The sequence below is a fragment of the Eschrichtius robustus genome, chromosome 21 (genome assembly GCF_028021215.1).
Source record: "Eschrichtius robustus isolate mEscRob2 chromosome 21, mEscRob2.pri, whole genome shotgun sequence".
Taxonomy (NCBI): domain Eukaryota; kingdom Metazoa; phylum Chordata; class Mammalia; order Artiodactyla; family Eschrichtiidae; genus Eschrichtius; species Eschrichtius robustus.
Window position 1 is genome coordinate 32,207,216 of NC_090844.1, and position 25,967 is coordinate 32,233,182.

At 44.2% G+C, this 25,967-nt stretch overlaps 1 protein-coding gene across 13 annotated transcripts in view; it reads right to left on the reverse strand.

Moving 5' to 3' along the window:
* TACC1 (transforming acidic coiled-coil containing protein 1) overlaps positions 1-25,967 on the reverse strand; it is a 114,502-nt gene that overhangs the window by 84,769 nt on the left and 3,766 nt on the right. For 6 of the 13 annotated variants that reach the window (XM_068532049.1, XM_068532048.1, XM_068532044.1 and 3 more), the window contains exon 1: positions 9,763-9,853. The exons of 2 other annotated variants lie outside the window; for them this stretch is intronic. Coding sequence is in view for 4 of the 11 variants with exons in the window: in XM_068532041.1 (XP_068388142.1) it covers positions 9,763-9,839 (77 nt within the window). In the remaining 7 variants the exon portion in view is untranslated. Of the gene's footprint in view, positions 1-9,762; positions 10,065-25,967 lie in introns of those variants that run through there. 5 more of the 13 variants (XM_068532041.1, XM_068532043.1, XM_068532045.1 and 2 more) reach the window with 5 other exon arrangements.

The window sequence follows — 25,967 nt, forward strand, 5'->3', positions numbered from 1 at the left end:
TATCCAAAGTGTCCTGCACGGTAAGAATCCTGAGAATGAAGGAATGTCAAAGTGAGGGATTCTCGCACTTTCCAAGGTTCCCACGTCTCCACAGGCACAAGAGGTGGAAGATCAGGAGCAGCAGGGGAGAGTGGTTTATCCTTATATAAATCCTTCATTCCTTATATAAATCTGTTAGGACTTTATATCATGTTACTGCGAAAAATAAAGTCTAGACTGTACATGAAAAATGTGAGCCTGACAAAGCGTGCAGATGACCTGAGAGCATTTGAAGGCACAGCTGTTTCTGCACAGGAAGCTACATTGTTTAAAATGAAACCTTCAGGGCTTCCCTGGTGGCGCAGTGGTTCAGAGTCTGCCTGCTAATGCAGGGGACACGGGTTCGAGCCCTGGTCTGGGAAGATCCCACATGCCGCGGAGCAACTAGGCCCGTGAGCCACAACTACTGAGCCTGCGCGTCTGGAGCCCGTGCTCCACAACGAGAGAGGCCGCGACAGTGAGAGGCCCGCGCACCGCAATGAAGAGCGGCCCCCGCTTGCCACAACTAGAGAAAGCCCACGCACAGAAACGAAGACCCAACACAGCCAAAAATAAATAAATAAAATAAATAAAATAAAAAATTAAAAAAAAAATGAAACCTTCAGATGGATGGCAGAGTGGCCCAGGGTGGTGTAAAACCTATGAGGAAAGCTCAATTACGAATGTCCTTTTTTTTTCCCAAGCTCCTTTCACAGGTCACCTCCCCTCATCCAACTCTCTGGCAAATGTCCTGCCCCCAACATTATCAATGAATATTCAGATTTTACACATTTAGAAATGCTTTCTTCTGCCCCTGTAAATTCCCACATAAATAATAAAGGATATTCACAGTGCCTGAACATAAGAAAGCAGTCAATTCGTATTTGCTGAATGAGTGAGAACAGAAAGAGAAAAACCATCAAGGGTTAAGCAGAAGGAAAGACAGGTTATAGCACTGAATTTTAAAAAATGGTATTACAGGGAATTCCCTGGAGGTCCAGTAGGTAGGACCCGATGCTTTCAGTGCCGTGGGCCCAGGTTCAATCCCTGGTCGGGGAACTAAGATCCCAAAAGCCGCATGTCACGGCCAAAAAAAAAAAAAAAATGGTATTACAAATCGGTGGGAAGAAAAAGGATTATTTAATAATACTAGTACTGGAGTAACTGGTTAGCTATTTTGAAAAAAAAAGTTAGAGCCTTAAAGAAAAAAATGTTAGAGTCTTATCTTACACTAGTGATTCTAGAAATTTCAGATCGAGTAAATGGTTTCTTATAAAGAAAAGGACATCATGAAACAAATAGAAGAAAAGAGTTATCTCATTTGGGGACAGGGAAGAGCTTACTATGCACAAAGGCCGAGGAAGAAACCCCAAAGGAAAACGTGATAGGTTGATTTATACTAAAAAGTAACATGACTACTAAATGTAATATGTTCTGGAACAGAAAAAGGATATCAGGTAAAAACTAAGGAAATCTAAACAAAGTACCGGAACATATGTATATGTATAACTGATTCACTTTGCTATAAAGCAGAAACTAACACACCATTGGAAAGCAATTATACTCCAATAAAGATGTTAAAAAAATAAAAATAAAATTAAAAAAAGTATGGACCTTAGTTAATAATAATATATCAATGATGGTTTCATTAACTGTAGCAAAAGTACCATATTAATATAAGATGCTAATAATAAGGGAAACTGCTTGTGGAATCTATGAGGACTCTCTGTACATCTGCTGAAATTTTCTGTAAATCTGAAACTGTTCTAAATTAAGAAGTTAATTTTTAAAAATACCTCCCCTTCAAAACAAAACAAAACAAAAATGGAGGACAAGGGTTAGCAGATTTGTATAAGACAATGGCTAGGCATGTAGGTCTCTGGACTGAGGCCACGTAAATTTCAATTTTGTCACTCCAGCTGTGACACCTGGGACAAGTTAATTAACCTCTCTATACCTGTTTCTTCATGTGTAAAGTGGAAATGTAAAACTGCACCTAGCTTATAGGGTTATTTTGAGAATCACATGAGTTAATGCATGTGAGAGACTAACATGTGCCTAGCATGTAGTAACTGCTCAGTAAGTAGCTGGCTTCATCGTATAAAGAATTCTCACAAATAAGTATAGAAAAATTAGTACCTCAGTACAAAACTGGCAAAGAGAAATACATAAGAAATTAAAACATTACAAATGGCTACTAAACATAGGGGGGAAAGTTCACTCTCACTGATGAAGAATTTAAAAAATCAAACCAAGATTACACATTTTTCTCTTACCAAACTGGCAAAGATTGAAAATGATAGTGCCTAGCTTGGGAAGGATGCTACGAGCATATGGAAAGTATGCTATACTGCTAAGGGGGGCGGGGGGGGGAGTATAATTTGGGATGACTTTTGGGGTAATAATCTGACAATATATAGTAATATATAACAAAATATAACTTTTCAAATACTTGCGTTTTTGACCCTATAATTAAACTTCTAGGAATGTGTCCTAATTATTAATCAGAGATGCACAAAGAATTATAAGAATATTTATTAACTGTATTACGTATATGATCAAAAACGGCAACCAACCTAAATGTCAACCATTTGGGAAAAAGTAAATTAATTATAATATATGCACATACTGTACTGTTCAGCAAGCAATAAAATGACATTTTAAAATTCAGTATAATGATACAGAGAAATGTTTATAATGTTAAGTGAAAAAATCAGAATGCAAAACACATATAGTATAACCCCACTGTTGAAAATTATATTTACTGGAAAAAAAAAGAAACTGTAATAAAATGTACCAACGTATTAACAGTCATCTCTGGGTGATGAGATTATGAGTGGTTTATTTTCTTCAGTTTTCTGGGTTTTCTAAATTGTCAGGGTTTTTTTTTTTTTAAGTATGTTATGATTATCAAAGGAAAAGGTGTTTGTTGTAGAAAATTTGGAAAACAAGAAAAATGAAAAGGAGAAAACATTTATATGTGTTACTGATTTGCTAATATACAAAAATGAAGACGAAGTAAGAGGTTGAAAAAGGAAAATCTAGCGCCCTGGATGTGATGTCTGGGTGAGTGATGAGGTGCCGAGGAGAATCACAGGTACCCCCACCATGTGGTTGAGCCTCTCAGCGAGAATACTTCTCCCCAGTTCAGTCCAGGGCTTGGCAAACCCTCATCTGCGGCTCCTGGAATTAAGTCCAAACTCCCAGCCAGCCACAAAGTCCCCAGCACGCAGCCCTTCTTCACCTCTCCAGACTCACTGCTTCCCAATCCCCCGTCTATTCCACACCCACCCTACCCCAAACCCTCCCCGCTGCCCAGACAGGATGGATCCTGACACATCGGGCCATGATCTGCCATGCTTTCCTCACCTGGCCTGCCTTCCCCTGACCCCCCTTGCCTGGCCACTCACTCATCCTTCAAGACTCCTTCCAGGGTCAGCTTCTCCCCTGGGAACAGGTGGGTCCCTGATGCTCAACTCTTGGAACCTCTGACCTGCACAGTGACTCCAGTCTCCTGCCCACCCCTCCTGGGCTCCTCCCCACATCTGGGTCCTCTTTGGATACTCAGTGCCCGAGCGTCTGACTCATAAGCAGGTTCATGTCTTGGGGTGAAAAGTCTGGCTGGAGAGGGGGTAGAGGAGAGGGCAGGGAAAGAGAATTTCTGGGGCACCACACACAAGCTGAAGACAGTCCAGCATTCTCTCATGAAGGCTGCTGACTGCCACCAGCCAAGAAGAAAAATCCAGAGAGACAGAGAGAGAGAGAGAGAGACAGAGATTAAAACACAAAACCAAAAACAAACCTCAAGAAACCCCAAAGAGCTAAAATAATTTTGAAAAAGAACAAAGCTGAAGGACTAAAACTTCCTAATTTTAAAACCTACTATAGGGGCTTCCCTGGTAGTGCAGTGGTTAAGAATCTGCCTGCCAATGCAAGGGACATGGGTTCAAGCTCTGGTCTGGGAAGATCCCACATGCCGCGGAGCAACTAAGCCCATGTGCCACAACTACTGAGCCTGCGCTCTAGAGCCCGTGCATCACAACTACTGAGCCTGCGTGCCACAGCTACTGAAGTCCACATGCCTGGAGCCCACGCTCCGCAACAAGAGAAGCCACCGCAATGAGAAGCCCATGCACCGCAACGAAGAGTAGCCCCTGCTCGCTGCAACTAGAGACAGCCTGCGCACAGCAACGAAGACCCAACACAGCCAAAAATAAAAACAAATAAATAAATTTATTTTAAAAAAATAAAAAACCTACTACAAAGCTACAGTAATCAAAACAGTGTGGTACTGGCATAAAGACAGAGCTACAGGTCAATGGAATAAAGTCCTGTGGAACACAGTTCGCTGGTTCCTCAAAAAGTTAACCATAGAGCTACCACATGACCCAGTAATTCTATTCCTAGGCAAATACCCCCAAAGAATTGAAAGCAGGGACTCAATCAGATTCTTGTACACCAATGTTCATACCAGCATCATACACAGTTGCCAAAAGGTGGAGGCAACCCAAGTGTGTATCGACAGAGGAATGGATAAACAGAATGTGGTCTATACATACAAGGGAATATTATTCAGCAATCAAAAGGAATGAAACTCTGACACATGCTACAACATGAATGAACCCTCAGGACATGATTCTAAGTTAAGTAAGCCAGACACAAAAGGACAAATATTATATGATTCCACTTATATGAGGAATAGGCAGATAGAGACAGAAAGTAGAATAGAGGTAGCAGGGGCTGGTGGAGGGAAGTATGGGGAGTGATTTTTTAATGGATGCAGAGTTTCTCTTTGGGATGATGAAAAAGTGTAAATGGATAGTTGTGATGGTTATACAACATTGTGAATGGACTTAATTGGACACTTAAAAATGATTAAAATGGTGAATTTTATCTTACGTATATTTTACCACAATAAAAAAAAAATTGTAAAAAAAAAAAAGCATCCCATAGGAGCCAGAGTGAGCTTCTTCAGAAGATGGACCTCCACGTTCCATGGCCATTCAGGGTGCTACCAGTTCATCTCCTGACCTTGGGTTAACAAATTCACACACTCTGCAGCCCACTCTGGCTACCAGCCAACTCAGATATTAAATAACCCACTTCACTAGCTCAGGACACCAGCAGCTGTGCCCCCCCACCCTTTCTCTTCTTGATTTTTAACACAGAAACTTGTACCAGCCAGGAGAAGCCGTAGGGTAGAGGTAGGGGTGGGGCTCCACTGAAGCTAAAAGAGAGCAGAAATTGTGGAGCAAAACTAGACCCGAACCCCCTTGGAGTCTCAATCCTTGATAGATTATCTCTCTTACCTTTTAATGATTTGCAGAAAGGAATTTTTCTTCCCTTATTAACTCTTTTTGGTATATCAACTACCCTCACAGTCTAGAAGTTGTGCTATCTAAACTCAACATACACACACAAATAATTCCCTTGTCCTGCAATTCAAACCATTTCCTGTTGGGTTGGCTTCATCAGAGATAGAGGCCACCAACATCCCCTGAAAATTATATATTTCCACCATCTCTCCAGTCCCTCCTTCAAGCTAAATGCTACACTTCTTTTAACGTTTCTTCATATAGCTGGTTTTTCTGGGTCTTTTCCACAAACTTTCTGTAAGTCTCTCTCTTAACTGTACACTGGATGTTTGAAAATTTTTTACAGCAATTGGGGACCTAAATGTTTTTAATGACAATAAAAATTGTGTGGTGAGGAGGTGGTGAACAATATGAATTTGAAAGCAGTGGGTTTCAAGAACATTGCTTCCTAAGTTTACTTGTTTTGAGTCCTGTTGTCCTGTGTCTAAAACTTCAAAGCCAGCACCTCCCTCTTCATGTCAGGATGTCTGTCCATCAAGAGGCTCAATTGCTCCCAACTGACCCTGCAGTTCTCCAGAACATTGTAGAACCTACATGTAATTCACATGATCAGAAAACCTCACGGCAAAAACACTCGAGACCTCAGAAACTGCTCCTGACTTCGCCACTGACCTATTCCATTAGGATACATTCCAAATGCAAACAAAGACTGGCCTAGAAATTTAACTGAAAGAATTGACAACAAGTGCATTATCGTTCATCCCAGGTGGACAAACTCAACAAGCTCTAGATGAATTAGTTACATGCCATATTCCCTACTGAAAAATAGGTTCTGCTCTATGTCATTCTTCAAACCTCTCCGCAAATTATTTACTGCGCTTAGAAAACCCACTTTGGCCCCATTGCCGAAAATAATCCACTAAGGAGTCATTGTTTACAAACATTTCACCAAACTACCACATCCCCAAACACAGGTCCATCCTCGGGATAGTGCATCTTTCTGGAAAATGGAAATCAATTGAGGAAAAAGTTAACTCTAAAAAGCCATTGTCTTGCTTCTCCAAGAGGCCTTGCTGAATTAGCACACAAGTCAACCCTCCCTTCAGAAGAGATCCAGCCTTACTCAAATATATACATCCCACAGAATCTAGCGTAGCATCTGATGTATAGGTACATACACATGTGAATGTACTAATAATACAGTAAGTCCCCTACATACGAACCTTCAAGTTGCAAACTTTCAAAGATGCGAACGTGCCCCTGTATGCCAGCTGTTGTACTGTACGACTGTACTTTTCAAGGTACTGTACTGTAAGATTAAAAATGTTGTCTTTATTTTTTGTGTTTGCTTTTTATGTATTATTTGTGTGAAAACTATTATAAACCTATTCCAGTACAGTACTACATAGCCAATTGTGTTAGTTGGGTACCTAGGCTAACTTTGTTGGACTTACGAACAAATTGGATTTACAAACGCACTCTCAGAACGGAACTCGTTTGTATGTAGGGGAATTCCGGTAACTCAGGTATTAAGCACATCTTAGGTACCAGGCCCTGCACTAATAATACACACCATTTCATAAGGTAGATATGATTATTATTGCCATTTTACAGATGCAGATATCTGCCCAACTGAAGAATTAAGTGATTATTTTCCAAAGCTTCCTGACCTAAGCTAGCGAGCGATCTTGCTGGAATTCCAGCCCAGGTCGGCCTGACTCCACGGCTTCTGCTCTTAATCACCACGTGAGAAGCCTCCTTGTATAAATGAGGTGAAATTTCCCCCTAGCTTTTACCAAGGCCGGCTCATTTGTTTCCTCTGGTTTGGGGAAGGTAGACAGCTACAATTTTCAATAATAATGTGTTTTATCTTAAAATCAGACCTTTCTCTTCATGCACATCCACACCTGTTTATATTTCGCAGTAGCGCTCTGTTAAGACAGATTTGTGTGGTTAATTTGCATACTTGATTAAGTTATTCTGAAATATAAATTGTGAACGTTCTGAAACATAATTTTCTCCCTCAAAAGACAAATGCCAGTATTCATGCAACGTTCGTGAGGTTTTCATGTATTTATTTTTATTTTTTAAAAAAGGAACAATAGATTTTGAAAATGCAATGGCCTGAGTTAGGGGAACTTCCTTGAGGTCAGGGTTATCCATGGCAGCCATGTGTCCGGCAGGAAATCTGCAGCCGGGTGACATTAACAACGACCGTGGAGACCCTTGCGGCTGTACATCTGAACGAGCCAGGATTTGGATTAAAAGCATGCTTTTTGCTTTTCATGTATATATATCACAGGCATCGAAGCTCATATTTCTCGTCTTTCAGCTGGTCTGCACCAAGTGGTTTGTAGGGCTGACTCATTAAGCCTGCACACTCTGATGCGGCCAAAACTCCCAACACTGCCTACGTGCGTTTACGTCCTTCTTAATGTACTCACTCCAGTAGGATAGGGCATCCCTGGGCGGTATTCCCAGGTTTAGATCAAGGATGGCTTTTATGTTTATCTTTAGGCAAGTTTAGCTAAATATATAAGGCACATGCAGAACCTCATTGGAGAGAGACAGATCCTCTACCTACTGCCAAAGCACGGGATAATTTGACAATTAAGAATCAGTTCCTTACCCTGACAACTGAATCCTACACAGAAAGCCCTGAGTTCATTGCTTCAGCGTCCTTTCAGAGAATGATTTAAGTATTTACTTTTGAGCTACACCAGCCACGTGCTCACAAAGATTAAACAGTCAACTGTCATCCTTGGCTAAAACAACTTACTGCTCTGAGATAAAACTATAACTTGTTATTCATATATACATGATCTTATGTCATCCTTAGAACAGCCTATGAAGTGGACATTATCTTCATTCCCATTTTACATACAAGGAAACAGACCCAGAGAGGTTAAGGAGGAGATAAAAGAGTTCCAGCTGTTAAGGAGCAGAGCCTAGAATTCAACCCAGGGCAATCTGCCTCCAAAACTTGAAACTTCATCTCAGTGTTACACTGCCTCTTAACTTTTTAAAAAGTTAAATCAACTTTGGCAGTTTTTGCTCATTAGGTATAAATATTGCTAATTCAGATTTCTCCCTTATTCGGGAGGAATTAAAGGGGAAAATGGGGTGTGTTCTGCCAGCTGAGATAACAGTTTGTTTCCTAAGTCAGTCCCAACTCTCCTGTGGAAAGTGGCTGCTGCAGGATTTCTGGAGTCAGACAAGCAGGGTCCACCACGTTTTAGCTCTGTGACCTTGGACGAGTCACATCTCTTTTACTTCAGTTTCCTCACCAATAAAATGAGGGCAATAATAGAAACTAACTCAGTGTTCTTGGGGATTAAATAACACACAGAGTGTTTAGAACAGGGTTTGGCACATTTTACGTGCTCAATAACTCTCAGCTATTCTTATGATTAATAAGATGCCTGAACTAAGTTTAGATTACTGATTATATGTAAACATCAGAAGGAACAACTAACACGTCTATCTGGGTATTCCAGAAGATACTTTGCCTTGAAAAGATAATCCAAAAAAAGCCCTCCCATGGCCCAGGCTGCCTATATGTGATGGCTAAGTGTATCTTTCTCAAACTAAACAGCTTTGGCATTGGCTGAATTCAAATAGAGTGTGGATTCCTTGACATTACCTCACCTCCAAGACACGCACACCCTTTAAACATTTTTAATTATACGCTTAAAGATTGTTTGGGTTCTCAAATAAATATAGTTATCGACGCATCCTCTCTGTGGTAAGAAGCAAGGCCATCTTCCAAACCGTGCAACTTGCTCTAAACCACGTTCTCTAAAAATGTCCCTTCGGAGCATTTCAGTACTTGGTGTCCCCAATTGTTGCAGTCCCAGAACAAAAGCCTAATTGCTGCTGCTACAATACAGCCCTTTCTCTGAGATCATCATGAAGCCCTCGGAGCAAACAAGAGAGGGAGTTTTTGCGAACAGCGAGCACTGCATCAAATTCCTGGACCCTGAAGGCCAACACGAGCCGAGTTATCTTGGAGACTCGAGTCCCCTTCTAATATCTACTCCTCCCTGCAACTAGATCTGTCTCTGGAGTGTTTCTGAGCCCTTTAGGGACACGTGCGTCTTCCTGCTTGGACGAGTCTGGAAAACCTCGGGGTCCCCATGTCCCACCCGCGCAGCGCGAAGGGGCGCGGGACAGCAGCCCCGCCTGGGCGCGATTCTGTCGCCGTGGGTCGTGGCCCAGCGCCCCCGGGGCACTGCAGGGCGAGGCTCGGGGCGGGATGTCCCACCAGGCCCACCCCTGTGCCCTTGCGCCCCGCGGGCGCCAGCGGGAGCCCCACCTTCCCAGCCCTGGTGGGACGGGAGCCGTGCGCTCCCATCCCCGGCCGGCATGCAAAACCCGGAACGGCGGCCCCGGGATCTGGGGGCGGGAGGCGGGGGGCTCTGGGACTCACGCGATCTCTCGGGGTCTCGGGGGCCTCTCCGCGGCCGGCTCCCGGCCCCTCGGGCTCTGAGAGTGGGCGCCTCCCATAGCTCGGAGCGCGGCGCCCCGGCTGCGCCCGCTCGTGCTCCACCGCGCGCCGGCCCGACCCGGACCCCGTCAGGAGGAGGCGGCGGGCGGAGGAGGAAGGGTGGGGCCGCGGGTGGGCGGGGGTGCCGGGGAGCCCGGCCTCAGGGTCCCGGCCGCCGGGAGAGCCGGCTAAAGGGCGTTGCTGGAGACGCTGCTACTTCTCCGCCAATCGCAGGGCTCGGCCGGCGCGGCGGCCCGTGACCCCCTCCTGGGGACCCCGCGGGGCGAGGCTGAGCGAGCGGGTCACGGCGCCAGGGAGACCCTGGGCGGCGGAGGGCGACAGGTGGAGTGGGCTGGGGGCCCGGCGGCCGTCGCCCTCCCTGTCCGCCCGGCGCGCGGGCGGGCGCCCGGGGAGCCCCGGCGCGAGGCTGGAAGGGGCGCGGCTGGGAGGAGGCCCGCGGGGCGGCCGTGCGGAGAAGCCCCGGGAGGGGGCGGTGTGCGTCGGCATCCCCGACCCGGGCTGCCTTCCCGCGGCGCGGCCTCCCCCAGCCGCTAGTCCCGCACAGAGGCCTCCGCGGAGTTGTGCAGAAAACTGGGGGAATCCTGGTCGTGTTCCCGACTAGCCGGGTGACTTGGGACAAGTTACTGCGCCCTCCCCGAGTCTTGCTTTGTTCATTTGTAAAATAAGGGAGTGTGATCATTCTTTACCTCTTAAATGTCCCTTCCGGTTCTGACAACCAATGAATGAATTCTCTTCCGAACTCTGTCTCGGGCGGGGAAAAACGCACCTTGTCCCTCCCATTACGCCTGTGATCCACCTACTCATACACCTCATAACTCCCTTTTCAGAATACTTCATGCTGTTTCTCATCCATTCCCGCCTCCCACTTCCCTCCCCTCCAGCCATCTCTCCTTCATTCACCCCAGCGTTTCGTTTTTTTGTGGGAAGAAGAACGCTCTCTTCTCCTAACACCCATTTATCCTTCCAGACACAACTCAAACTCCCTTCCATAACACTATCCTGCATCCTGATCTTACGACTTTTTTGTTATTGCCTGTTTCCTTCACTAGAATGTAAACTCCGTGAAGACAGGGAATTTATTTCATTGTTTCATTTTCACTGTTCCCCCAACATGCCTAGCACATACCTAGTACATACTCATAATTGTTGATAAGTGCATTCATCCAACACACTTTATCACCTTCCTTCCCACTGCTCCCATAGCACTTGTTAATTCCTCTAACATAGCACTTACCAATCTTATTTTGTAATGATCTCTTCACTTACTTGTCTTTCCACTAGGATATGAGTTCTTTAAGGGCGGGAAAGGGTCCTTATCTCTGTATCCAAGCTTAGTGCCTGGCGCAGTGCCTGTATCCTGGCTTATATATAATAAATATTTGCCGAATGAATGAACGAGCCAGTGGTTTAGCACACAGAATGGCATGGAATGTTAACGTCCCCCTTGAGTGGAAGCTACAGGCAGTAAAGATGTATGTGGCTACATTTTAATGTTTCCAGAAAGGACGGGAAACCCCTAATACAGACTTATATTTACAACAGATCTCTCTTTTTCATGTCAAATTTTGACTTCCTGTTTATACATTATGTTCACTCTACTATAGCCAGAAGGTTCCCAGGATTCAGGGTGCTGCTGCAGTGTAGACATATACAAGCAGAATATTTGAGGGTGGGAAAATAAACATTAATTAGTAACAGTATAGTGAGACTGGGCATTGAGGTTTTGTGGGAAGGATTTCAAATAGCTGAAGAAAAGTTGACTCTTGGCAGATAATTTAAAAGTTCAAATTCTCCCCACATTCTACCTGGAATACTTTGGCAATGTGATCCAAGTGTCATTGAGAATGCAAACACAACCCTGTCAAGAGCTGTGGTCCCCTCCAGAGGAACATTCAGCCCTTCCTAGGGAGAAACGTGGGTCATTCCAAGGGAAAAATGGGAGGGGAAGCGGCGGGAGAAGGGGAATGAGGATGGGAAAGTTTTCTTTTTACCGGGTAGACAAGATGGGTTGCGGGAGGAGTTTTAGTACTACCGGGTTGGCCAAAAAGTTCCTTCGGGTTTTTCTGTAAGATTTTCAGAAAAACCTGAGCGAACTTTTTGTCCAATCCAATATTTGCGCGGAAAGGCACAGGATAGCATCACTAAAATGGTTTAAAAGAAGAGGAAAAGAGTGAAGCCCACATCCTGTTGTGGTGCACAGAAACTGAGACAATGAGGGGGAAAAGGAGTCTGTACAATAATATGAAAGATGGTCTACAGGGGCCCAAAGGGCATCTCTACTAAGATGCTTGTGTTTACTGCTTTTGCTGCCCCGTCTGGTACAGAGACAGGGATAACCAGAGGAGTGAAGACAGTGAAGGGAATTCTTGTCTTTGGGAAGTAAACTTATGAGGGCTTTTCAGGGAAAATGCCTGATGGGGTCCAGAAGGGGTAGTATTTGATATCCAGTGTTAAGGTTTCCCTTGGTGCATTGTGATTCTGTCAGTAAGGCATTTTTAAACATTGAAAAAAGAGTAAAGAAAGAAAATTTAAGAAACTGAAATTCAAGATTGTCCCCAAGATGGCAAAATACACCCTTCAGTGTCAAATCCTACCCTCAGAATGCTACTTATGCTGCAAGGAGGGATGGGAGCGAACATTTATTGGATACCAGGGACCCTGCTTGGTGGTTGACAAAAGTAACCACATTTAGTCCTCATAACACTGGGAAAGGATAATAGTAGGTAACATTTGTTGGGCACTTTTTAATGTGCCAAACTCCGTTCTAAATGCTTTAGATTTATTAAATCATTTAGTTCATCACAACATTTTAGGTAGGTACTTTGAGTATACTCAATTTACAAAGAGTAAAACGAAGCATAGAAAGATTAAACACACCTAAGGCCACACAGCTAGAAAACAGTAGAGCCAGGTTCTAACCCAGCTAGGCTCGTTCCAGAGCTATAACATAAAGCTTAGTTTCTATGCTGTATTTCCTTAATTTTTACACTGTGCACTCCACTTTAAGATGAAGAAACTGAGATGTAGAAAGGAAAGTGGTATATTCAGTATTTAAACCCAGTTCTGTCTTTATTACAAAGCTTATGCTCAAAGTGGATGTTTTTTTCCCCAGCAATCATGCCAAATGAATATTACTCTTCAAAGTAGCCAACTTGGGAAGCTACATGCTTATCTCAGAGCTGCACCATCTTCCCTTTTCTTGGAAATTATTTAAATGCCAATTTATAAACCAAAGATTAAAACTGGATTTACTACTTAAGAGCCACATACTGTTCTTGAAATCAGGTAGTGTAAGTGCTCCAACATTGTTCTCAATTTTCAAAATAGTTTTGACTATTCTAGGTCCTTTGTGTTACTGTATAAATTTTAAAATAAACTTACAGGGCTTCCCTGGTGGCGCAGTGGTTAAGAATCCACCTGCCAAGGCAGGGGACACGGGTTCGAGCCCTGGTCCGGGAAGATCCCACATGCCGCAGAGCAACTAAGCCCGTGCGCCACAACTTCTGAGCCTGCGCTCTAGAGCCCGTGAGCCACAACTACTGAGCCCACGTGCTGCGACTACTGAAGCCCGCGTGCCTAGAGCCTGTGCTCTGCAACAAGAGAAGCCACTGCAATGAGAAGCCTGCGCACTGCAACAAAGAGCAGCCCCTGCCACAACTAGAGAAAGCCCGTGCACAGCAATGAAGACCCAACACAGCCAAAAATAAATAAATAAAATTAATTTAAAAAATAAATAGATAAAATAAAATAAACTTATAAATTTCTTTTCACAAATTTAATTAGATTAAAAAAATTTAAAATCCCAGTGATTGGATTTCCAAAGGGATTATATTGATTCTATTGACTAATACAAGGAGGATTGCCAGTTTAACAATTTTGAGACTTCTGATCCATGGACATGGTACAGCTCTCTATTTATGTAGATCTTCTTGAATTTCCCATAATGTTTTGTAATTTTCAGCCTACAGGTCTTACATATCTTTTGCAAAATTTATTCCTAAGTGTTTTTATGGTATTGTAAATGGAGTTGTTTTATAATTTTACTTTCTAAATGTTAGTTGCTAGTATATAGAAATACAATTGACTTTTGTATATCGTATCCTGCAACCTTGCTAAACTCACTTATTACTTCTAATAGCTTTTTTGTGCGTTCCTTAGGGTTTTCTATATGATATCACTTGCAAATAAAGACAATTTTACTTCTTCCTTTATAATCTGTATACTTTTTTTTCCTTGCCTTGCTGCACTGACTAGGCACTTCTATACAATGTTAAATAAAACGAGTTAGTTAACATCCTTGCCTTGTTCCTGATCCTAGGGAGAAAGCATAAAATCCTTCACATTGTAGTACATTAGCTGTCTGATTTTGTAGATGCAGTTGAGAAAGTTTTTTTTTAATTCATAATTTACTAAGACATTTTTTATGATAAATGGGTGTTGAATTTGGACAAATGCTATTTCTGCACTTATTAAAATAATCGTATTGGTTTCCCCTATATGCTATTAATTTGTTGAATTATGTTGATTTTTCAGATGTTAGAGACTAATATTAGTGTTAGTTTATTAGTATCCATTGGTCAGATAATTTTGGACTGCATCTTGGCCATCATGAATACTAAGCTGTGGAGATTTCAGATTCCATTATTTTTCTCTGGTGAGAGTTGTTTTTCCTTTGTTTCAGCAGATAATTTTCTTGTTGGGCTTGAACTCCAAACCCTGTTTCTCGGGGTGGCAGCTCCAGTCTGAGTGCAGAACTTCTGTGTAGCTGAGCTACTTTGAGTGTTCTCTGTGCATGTGTCGTTCAGGGGTTGGCCAATGATTTGGTGTAGGGATCCCCTCTTTGGCTCTTTCCTTTCTGGGTTCCCCCACTTTTTCAGCATTCATCATTTCCTGGCTTCACTTCTCTCTTCCCCCAGAACAGCAGGACTCGGGCGTTTTTCCTGTATGTCTCTATTACACAAGCCACTGTGTGGACTACACTTAGCCCCGCACTAAAAGCCGTGGCAGAGGGACTACTTGTATGGCTCCTCATCTCCTCTTCTCCATGCCACAGGCAACACCAGAATCTACCTACTTCTGTTTCCTCTTCAGTACCTTCGGGTAACCGCTTTATGTATTATGTCCGGGTTCTAGAGTTGTTTTCTGTAGGAATGATCCTAATGCCCAGTATAGCCTATGATATCCAGATCTACAAGCCCATATCTCATTCTTATGAAATGGTAATTCTCAGCTTTATCAATCACCCACCTTACTCATCACAGTTGTCCTGAGTGACCCTGGCCTGCTTTCAAAAATCAAATTCACCTCCACAGGGTAAAGATTTGGAATACTGAAAATAATTTGCTCTGGGCCCTGAAGATGATTTTAAGGGATAAGGACCAAAGGAGTTGAATAACAGGAGCTTCATTGCATAACTGGAATAAGTGTGTAATCTCTCAAGGTGACAAACTAATATTCCCTAATATCTGTTCTCCCCCTCTCTCTTAAAACAAACCAAAAAAAGCTAATTTTTAGGTATTATAAATAAAAGTTATGTTTCCCAGTCTCCATTGCACTTAGGTGTGGCCATGTAATTACGTTTTGGTCAATGGGATGACAATAGAGGTGTCAAGTTCAACTTCCAAGAGGTATCATTCATGGCAAGTGGGGAGGTACTATGGTCTGAATGTTTGTATCCCCCTAAAATTCATATGTTAAAACCCAAACCCCCGGGCTTCCCTGGTGGCGCAGTGGTTGAGAGTCTGCCTGCCAATGCAAGGGACACGGGTTTGAGCCCTGGTCTGGGAAGATCCCACATGCCGCGGAGCAACTAGGCCCGTGAGCCACAGCTACTGAGCCTGCGCGTCTGGAGCCTGTGCTCCGCAACAAGAGAGGCAGCAATAGTGAGAGGCCCGCGCACCGCGATGAGAAGTGGCCCCTGCTCGCCGCAACTAGAGAAAGCCCTCGCACAGAAACGAAGACCCAACACAGCCAAAAATAAATAAACAATTAAATAAATAACTTAAAGAAATAAAGGAATTCTTTTAAAAAAAAAAACAAAAAAAAACCCCAAACCCCCAAAGGTGATGGGATTAGGAGGTGGAGACTGGGAGATGCTTAAATCATGGAGGTAGAGCCCTCATGAATGGGATCAGTGCCCTTATAAAAGAGGCTCCAGAGAGACCCCTTGCCCCTTCCACCATGTGAGGACACAGCCAGAAGGCACGAGCTATGGACCAGCAAGAGGGCCCTCACTGAAATGCAACCATGCTGGCGCCCTGATCTCAGACTTCCAGCCTCCAAAATTATGAGAAATAAATTTCTGTTGTTTATAAATGACCCAGTCTGTGGTAGTTTGTAATAGCAGCCCAAACAGACTAAGAAAGGAGGTGAACCCTTTATTGGCTCTTTCTTCTGCCTGCTGGCTGGAATGCTGATGGGATAGCTGAGTTCACGCAGCCATACTTGAACTTGAGGTTGAAGGATGCTAATCCATAACACCTTGGAACCTCCAAGCCTGCCCTGAATTGCCTACCTACGGATTTCATTTATGTAAGAGAAAAATAAACTTACATGTTGTTTAGCCACTGTAAGTTTGGATTTCTGCAAGACTCAGCCAAAGCAAATACTAATCAATATTCTGGTCATTAAACTGGGGAGAAGAAGAGTCCCGTTATCTTGTAGTTAAACCACCTGTAGCTGGAAAAACTGTAGTACTTAGCAGCCTGCCAGCAATCACTCTATTTTATTCTATAGATGAAGAGTGCTATGTAAACTAGTCTTAACCCTAATATTTCCCAGTCCTGAAGTTCAGCTCTGGCTGAATCTGTCCATAAAACCTCTCCCCAGCCATCACTGCTAAGCAAATCTATGTCCTACCCCAAATAAACTTCCTCCAGTGGAATGATTTCATTCCCTTCTCCCTCAATACTATCCTGACTGATCGACTGATTCACTCATTCATTTGACAGATATCTATAAACGCCTACCCTGATGCCCGTCTTGATCTCAGTTCATCTTTGCAAACATATTGGATGAGGTGAGAGTCACCTGAAGCCTGCTACCAGCCTCAAGATGACCCTCTTGCAAGAAAGACAAATATCATATGATATTGCTTATATGTGGAATCTTTAAAAAATGGTACAAATGAACTTATTTACAAAACAGAAATAGAGTCACAGATGTAGAAAACAAACTTATGGTTACCAAGGGGGGAGGGGGGACGATAAATTGGGAGATTGGAATTGACATATACACACTACTGTATAAAATAGATAACTAATAAGGACCTACTGTATAGCACAGGGAACTCTACTCAATACTCTGTAATGACCTATATGGGGAAAGAATCTAAAACAGAGTGGATATATGTATATGTATAACTGATTCACTTTGCTGACAGCAGAAACTAACACATTAACATTAACACATTAACATTGTAAATCAACTATACGCCAATAAAAATTAATTAAAAGAAAATATTTTTTAAAAAATGACCCTCTTGCAAATCTATACCCTAATTCTACCTTGCATCATTGTTTTGGCCTAAAGATAACAAAAAATAAAAACTAAGAGACTGATTCCTAGAACAGACCTGGAAAGGCTTTTAGAGGCCATCTAGTTCCACCTTCTTTTAATATAAGTCAACCAAGGCCCTGATACCCCAGCAACTTGCCCCAGGTCAAGAGACAGAGCCAAAGCTAGAACCAAGACTCAGATTTCCCCACCCCTGCCCGGTCCTTTGTGCTTTCCTCAATCCTTATCTCTTTCATTCACACTTAAACCAAATACAAAGATTGCATATCTGTTATTTTGATGAGAAAACAAAAAATTTTACTTAAGAAACCCTCCCAGTTACACTCAGTGTCAAAGGGAGAAGTTACCTTTGTTGATTTGTCTTTGAATTTATTCCCAGTTGACTCTGAAGAGCAAACACGCCAGCAGCCCAGACCAGAACCCTTTCTCTGGCCTTGGAACCCTTGGGACTGAAGAAAATTAAGTCAGGTGGAAGTCACATGCTGACTTGCAAGGTAAGTTTTCAGTGCAAGTTTCCAGCCAAATGCCTTTTGCCTAAGGCTAATTCTCAGAAATATCTCTATAATTCCAATAGCCACTCTGTGACTGTTCTCTAACACACTGTGCTAGCAAAGTTGAATTCTGGAGGGAAAAGAAAAACAAAAAAGTGTTCTCCTATTTCAAGGTGATGCAACTGTCACCTATCATAAGAGGGCAGTTTCGGGGCTTCCCTGGTGGCGCAGTGGTTGAGAGTCTGCCTGCCAATGCAGGGGACACGGGTTCAAGTCCCGGTCTGGGAAGATCCCACATGCCGCGGAGCAACTGGGCCCGTGAGCCGCAACTACTGAGCCTGCGCGTCTGGAGCCTGTGCTCCGCAACAAGAGAGGCGGCGATAGTGAGAGGCCCGCGCACCGCGATGAGGAGTGGCCCCCGCTTGCCGCAACTAGAGGAAGCCCTCGCACAGAAACGAAGACCCAACACACCCATAAATAATAAATAAATAAATTAAAAAAAAATAATAATAAGAGGGCAGTTTCTAGAAGACAGCTCACGCTTCAGACCTGTGACCCTCATCTCCTCCTGTGGAAACAGCTGCCAGGTTCACAATTTCAGTCTGTATTCTCAGGGAGAGGAATGAAAGCACTTAAAAAAAAAACTTCTTTTGTTTTTTAATTTCATTTACTTGTCACTTCTATTCCGACATAATGCTTCAGGGACAGTACACGCTTTGTGGGCTTTTTATTGATTTTTTTTTTTTTAAGCAGGCTGTTTATGTGTGCTCCGGCTTTGTGTTCAGAGACAGAACCTGCCTATAATTCCTAAGTCCTGGATTCAGAAACCGCAAGTGTCTTCTTGGAATAGTAACTCTTAGTACTTTTGTGGGTCTCGTATAACTTTGGGGTAGTGACCTGGAGCAACCATTGGGTATTTAAACATGGATTCCAACCCCATTGTCTGGTCCTGGGGGTAGGAGGGTCAGGAGAGTTTATCCACCAATAGTTTATTTCCACTCTGAGCCAGCAGGTTCTGGCTTTAGCTACTCCACCAAGAAACGACAAAGTGGACAAGAAAATGAGAAGGCTGGCAAAAGTACTGAGGGTCTGGGTTCAAGGAAGCGCTTTAATTTGTGAGCCTTTGGAATTAAAATCAGTATGCGTGGTTCATTGTACAAAAATAGGAGCGTGAATATAAGAAAAAAAATGCCACTGTTCTCTGGCTGGGCAAAACAAACAGGGTCTATGGAGTCTGAAAATGCTTCAAAGCAGAAGCAAACATTCAAAGGAAATCTCTAAAGAGAGACAAAGTAAATATTAAAAGTTCTTTTGGCTTGGAAGCTAAGACTGTCCTAAGAGGTTATATACAGACCGTGCTTGTTTATCTTAGGACATTTGTGAGCCAGGCAGAGCTGCCAAGTTACAAGAATAAAACAGGCTTTTAACCTTCAACAGGTTAAATAAAAGCAAAAGTAAGCACAGGTAGAACAAAGCATCAGAGCCACTCCTTCTTCTGGAAGTTTTCCACCTTCCTGCAGAGAAAGACCAGAATTGCACACCTGCAGATAAAAACCCAGAGGCGCCCATAGGAGTTAGGATTGAAGAAAATAAAAGTATCATACCTTGCCAGGTATGGTATATACACAGATCAGTAGGGAGGGCTGTTGTTTTGCTTTTTCCATGTTCAAGGGAGCGGACATTTCCAAACAGGATTTGGTCTGTGTAGTCTTAGCTTTGACTTTTTCAACTTTCTTGCTTGCACTCACAAGCTTTTTATTTATGCTCTAATCTGTGGTCCACATTCATCGTTGATACTGTAACCATTTTGTTGAGCATCTGGGTCCTAAGAAGGTGTGGGCTTAAGTGGGAGCCATAGCTTCCATCTTTTGGCTCCTTGGCACCTGCACGAATAGTCTTGGTCCCTGATCCTACCTCTAGGACAGAGCAGGGCATACGTTAGCCAGTGAAAGAAGAGAAGCAGGGGCTTGAGCAAGGTGGAATGAATGTGAGAAACGGAATAGCTGGGTCGTCTGGATCAGAGCAGGCTGAAGGCCTGTCATGGGGCCCAACAGCTGAGAGAGGCCATTGGATCACCTGATTTGAAATCCCACCTGATGCAGGGATCCTCCACTCAAGATTCCTGATCAGTGGTTAGCCAGCCTCTGCTTGGAAACTTCAAAGATCTTTCTGGCAGACACAGAGCTGCAGCACTCAGTCCCCTGTCGAGGACGGATTTAGCAACCCAGCATCAAGGAATGTGGTTAGCTGCTAACCTCCAGCTGTTAGTGCCTTCAGAGTCTGCCTGGGCTTTTGAGCTAAGATCAGTCCTCTCTGGCAGCCCCCAGCCAATGGCTGAGCAAGGTGGTGGTACAAAGTCCTGGCCATTCCTGCCCAATGTGGGACTCCTCTCTCAGGCAATTTTTGCTTTGGAGCTTCACGTTGGCCTGGCAGACTTAATCTGACCTGTATCACAGTCTGAAGGCTGTCGTGTCCAATCTTGCTTTCTCTCCTTTTCCTGTCTCAGGTGTCACTCCTCAATAAGCCTTAATACGTGAAGGGCAGGGGATTGTTTTAGGGTATAGAACTATTCCATATGATACTGTAATGGTGGGGACATGACACTACACATTTGTCGAAACCCATAGAACTTTACGGCACAAAAAAGTGAAACTTAATGTGTTCAAATTAAAGAAAAAATATTTAGGAGATCAGGGAATCCCAGGATGGAATGCAGACTGCGACAAAACGACCTAACTGTATTGCAAATGTATGAAACAAGTCCACTGGAGGGGATGTGGGGGGAAAGATGCTGACCTAACTAACTTTGGAAATGAGTGGATTCTGTAAAACTGAAGGCAAAGGAAATTGTGCACAAGCACTGTTCTCTAGCTGATAAAGTTGTTCCCATGGGTGTGCGTGTTAACACGTCTAATACCACTATACACATATGTCTCAGTTGAACAATGAAGTAAGTGGATGGCGGATGGTGGGAGCCAGGTTTCTCACTGTCGGAGTGGGGAGTTATAGACGAGCAAAGGGAGGTCTAGAAAGATCCATGTGGTCATGGATTGGAGTTGGAGACATCAGTGTGAATTCATGTTCTGCTGAATATAGATTCATATGGTTACATATAGAAATATTTATAAATGTGTGTGTATACTCAGGTATACTTCTTATTGAAGTATAATTGATTTACAATGTTGTGTTACTTTCTGATGTACAGCAAAGTGATTCAGTTATACATATATACACATTCTTTTTTATATTCTTTTCCATTAGGGTTCATCACAAGATACTGAATATAGTTCCCTGTGCTATACAGTAGGACCTTGTTGTTTATCCATCCTATATATAATAGTTTGCATCTGCTAATCCCAAACTCCCAATTGTAGGATTCAATTCTTGAGTCAAAAAACCTCCACATACATAATGTCGGTAGGCTGGGCCCTTCCACAACTTTGGTGTCCCCATCACCCCTGATGCCATTTTGTCTCCCACAGTGTTTTGCCTGGTGACTAATCTGCTGGCTTCAGAATGGGAATGCCACAGTGACCGCCAGCTGCCAGGCCCAAGGATAAGAGAATTAGAGAGTCTGGGGGGCTGAAAGGCATCTTCAGCAATACATGCCCCCCAAAGACTGGGCAATGCTTCTGTCAAGCACGGGGATGTCCATAAATGTGTGGAGTTTTCCGGTTCCGTGTGTAGAGAGCTTGGAGGTCGCCACTCTGTCCTACCAACAAGTAAAAAGATAAACAGACTGAAAAATCAACAACTCCTCTGGGATTCGTAAGAGAGGGGAGGAAAGAGGGCAAACCACTGCAGCCAGATTGGAGCAGCATACAGGTGAATGCAGGAAGTCACTGCTTAGCGGAGCAGAGACTCACAGCCAGGACCACGGTGGAAACCATGCTGGGGTAAACTGCAATTGACGAATTGCTGGGGGCTCCGTGTGGACAGCTCTGAAGGTTTCAAACTCCAGGGAGACCCAGAATTTTGAGATTTATCCCCAGGAGCTAGACCAGATTCCCAAAGAGAAAAATCCCCTTGGGCTTCCGGCAAGGGGAGAGGGAAAGAAACCATTTGAAACATGCCAGAGTGTTCCATTCTTCTTCTTCTTCTTCTTTTTAAAATTTTTATTTCATACTGGAGTCTAGTTGATTAACAGTGTTGTGTTAGTTTCAGGTGTACAGCAAAGTGATTCAGTCACACATATACATGTACCTATTCTTTTTCAAATTCTTTTCCCACTTAGGTTGTTACAGAATATTGAGCAGAGTTCCCTGTGCTGTGTTGGCCATCCTTTTTAAATATAGCAGTGTGTATATGTTAATCCCAAACTCCCAATTTATCCCTCCCCCGCCTTTCCCTTTTGTTAACCATAGTTTGTTTTCTAAGTCTGTGAGTCTGCAGGGGAAACTAGTTAACCAGAGCCTAACCTGCTGGGGTACCATCAAAGCCTAACTGACCTGGAAAGGGAAATACTCAACTCCAGCCCACCGCAGCCATCCTCTCTGAGAGACGCTGGAGGGAGCACGGCCCTGGCGACACCTTCTTTTCGGCAGAAAAGTGATGCTATCTCAGTGATGCTGAGGTAGGACGTGCGGCCTCCAGAACTGTTAGAGAATAAATGCCTATTGTTTTAAGCCTCCAAGTTCATGGTCATTTCTCACAATAGCCCCAGGAAACAAATACACCCTCTTGCTAAATTTCATCCTCCTGTCATATAGACTTTCCTCTCTCTAATAAACAAAGCCTCTTGTATCTGTCGGGACCCTGGCAGGTAACACTCTCCAATTCGAGAGTTTAATAAAGGGACAGTTTACAAAGGCCTGAGTAGAGTTGCGGACAAGAGAAAGTGCAGTTCTCCAGAGCTGTACGGTCGGAGAGACACCGTTGCTGCCCGAGGCCTGAGGGTCGGAGGGACAGAATTGTGTGGCAAGGGCCGTCTGACAGGAGTGTGGCCTTCAGTCAGGGGACATACCAGCCCAGGTGACGCAGCACAAAAGGACTAAGGGGAATAAATACCTTTGTGTCCCTCTCCCCTCCCTCTGACCTCCTTCCTGAGGCCTCCATTGGCTGAACCTAAACTATATAGGCGCCAAATGCAAGGGAACCATTTAAGTCAGCCTCCTGAACACAGAGGAGAGTGGAGAAGGGTGGGGAGGGGATTTAGGGGCCAATGGAAATATCCAGCCCCCGAGAAATTGTAACCACTCCTCCCAGACCACCCACATAGCAGACTGGTTTCGTGGACCCAAGCTCTATGACCTTGGCCAAGTCACCACTTCCCTAGGTATCGGTCCCCTCATCTGTAAAATGAAGGGTTTAGACCAGAAAGCCTCTGAGATCCCTTTCAGGCCTGACGCTCATGGTTCCAGAAGCAGGCTGAATGCCTTCAGGCTAAGGCTGATCCCTGCCTGGAGCCCCAGTAGCTGTTTATTTACTAACGTCTCTTTTCCTTGACGCACCTCGGCATCTCTGCAGGGATGGGCAGCGCGGGCGGGCCGCCTAGCCGCTCCCAGGAAAGGAGCCGGCCCGTGCTCGCTCAGGGATGCTGGAGAAGGAAACCTGAGGCAGGAAAACCAGACGGGGCTCTGGACAACCAACGGCGAGAGGCCATGAGGCAGCAGAGAAGCTGTCCCTCAGCCAGCGGGGGGGTCAGCAGCCCGGGGCACACCTGCTTGTTCCTGAAGAAAACTCCAGGGACCCCAGCCCCCCGCGGCAGCTGGAGCAGCCCTCAGGCTGGCCCAGAACTCTGGCGGGCAGGCCCAACGCAGCTGCTAATAATTAGCCAGAAAGTCAAACTATGGAAAGTTCCAAGGGTCCAGGAGAGCCCCACATGGACCAGTGAACATACACCAAGCCTTCCCCTGCTGCCTTGGGACATTTTGTTCGGTACTGCGTCTGCTTTTTCAGTGACTTCTGTCTGCTTCTGTCTCATGGAACCGCCTTTTGAAAATAGACGTGAAGCTAGGAGCCCCTCCAGGGCTGAAAGTGCGGAAGGTGTAACCTCCCCATTCTCATGTATCTTGGGTGGCCTGGGAGATACAATAGATTCCTCCTCTTCCCCTAACCCTACCCTTAGCCATTACACTAGGTCCCTCCATAACTACTGATAGGCCCCACGTGAGCCTTAGTTTATCACGTATGAAGGACCTATATTCCAAAATCCTTAAAAACCCTCCCCAAACTGCTCACTGATTCCTAAATTCCATTGTCATCTTGTCTCCAGCAAAAAAAAAAAAAAAATATTCTTGTCGTAAACACACCCACACGTGGGCGATGTGTGCTTTAAGGTTGTTCAGTGAATTAAGGGCCTGAAAGCCTTACCAGAGATGGGGAAGGAAGGGGTCTGGATGTCGGAGGCTGAGAAGGTAGGTGGAAGAAGGGCCTCTACGAAAGAGGGACACAGAGAGAGACAGAGAGAGAGAGCGCTCTGGGCACCAAGGAAAGACATCACACTTCATGCCAATGCCTGGAGCTATCCCGGTTGAGTCGGTGCTATAAAGATTTGGAGAATTCAGATAAGCAGCTTCTGTATCCAGTAACACATGAAAAGCTTGCGATCTGGACCCCAGACCCTCACAAAGGAGCTTGTCTTTCCAGACTGGAGCAGGAAACAACTGGGGAGCTGGCTAGCGGGTGCCTGGGGAGTCTCCCTCCTCCAAAATGCTCTCCTGTTTGCTGCCACAGTGACAGCTAAGTCTCCCACTGGAGATGTACCTGTGTATCAATTCACTTATTAGTCACTTTCAATGGTTCGCTCAAAGTCAAGCACTGGTCAAAGGAGGGTTGGATGGACATCAAATAAGAAGTTCCATTTTAAATATGGGATACAGAGGGGATTAAGTGCTGAGATCCCTGCAGAAAAGGAGGGACAAATCCCTGGAGACAGTGGGCCTCTCGGAGTGCACGGAGAAAGGTTAAGAAGACAACCTGCTTCACGAGGTTACCCACGCCTGGCCGCCTGACCCAGTCTGCTGGCTGGGATGCAGCTGCGCTGGGCCTCTGCTGTCAGGTGCCCTTTACATCTTCTGACCCCTGCTCTCCAAATGCCTAAGAGGGCTGTGAGTTACTCCATCCCCTTCCAAATACAGCCCTCCTCAGACAGATAGAAAGGGCTTAAATCAGGGAGGATTAGATTTACCGTAAGGTAAGAGTTAAGTGCCCACACCCAAACCAGACATCCTGAGTTAGAATCCCTACCCTGGCACTTAGCAGCTGTGTGTTTTTTTGCATATTATTTCCTTCTCTAAGCCTTGTTATCCTTATTTGCAAACTGGGGATAATAGTAGTACTGTTGCCCCTGGAACAACACAGGGGGTTAGGGATCACCACCCTCCACAGAGTCAGCCCTCCGTATCCGAGATTCCGCATCCGTGGATTCAACCAACCCCAGGTTGGGTAGTGTTTTCAATAGATACTTAAATACTGTATGTATTTATTGAAAAAAAAATCCTCTTATAAGTAGACCCACGCAGCTCAAACCCATGTTATTCAAGGATCAACTGTACTCACCTGATAGGCAGACATGGGGGTTAAACAAGTGAGATAATACGTATGAAGCACTTAGCACAATGCCTGACTCATAGTAAGTGCTCAATAAACAGCCCCCGCTAATTTATTTCTTGCATACTTTTGCTTCCAGTAACAGTCGGCAAACAGATGCATGCTCCTCTCAAAATCATTACAAATTTAATCTAGACTTAGGCGGCGCTCACGGATTTGTTCTCTGAAAAAGCCACAAAATTCTTTTGTAAGTCATGATCCCTTCCTGTTTTTTTTTTTTTATCAGCTATATTTAGCTCTTAAATTTAATATCTCAGCTTGAAATCTTAAAGTCATCCTTCCAAAAGTACAAGTGGTTCAGCCAATGGCATTTACAAGCAAGCTTTTGTTTTTTTGTTTTTTGTTTTGGAAATAACAATAGGTCAGAAGTGGGACTAATTTCCATAACTACAAAGATAAATAAGTTAAACTTCATTTAATCAAAGGATCCAATTTGGCAAGTCCAATCCTGAAGACTAGTTGTTTCAGTTTTATTAAGCTTCTAAGAGAACATCTAAGCTTTTTCTCGTAGGTCTTAAGCTGTCTCTCAGGGACCCTGGATCCTTCCTGGCTGGGGTCCAGGCACAACCG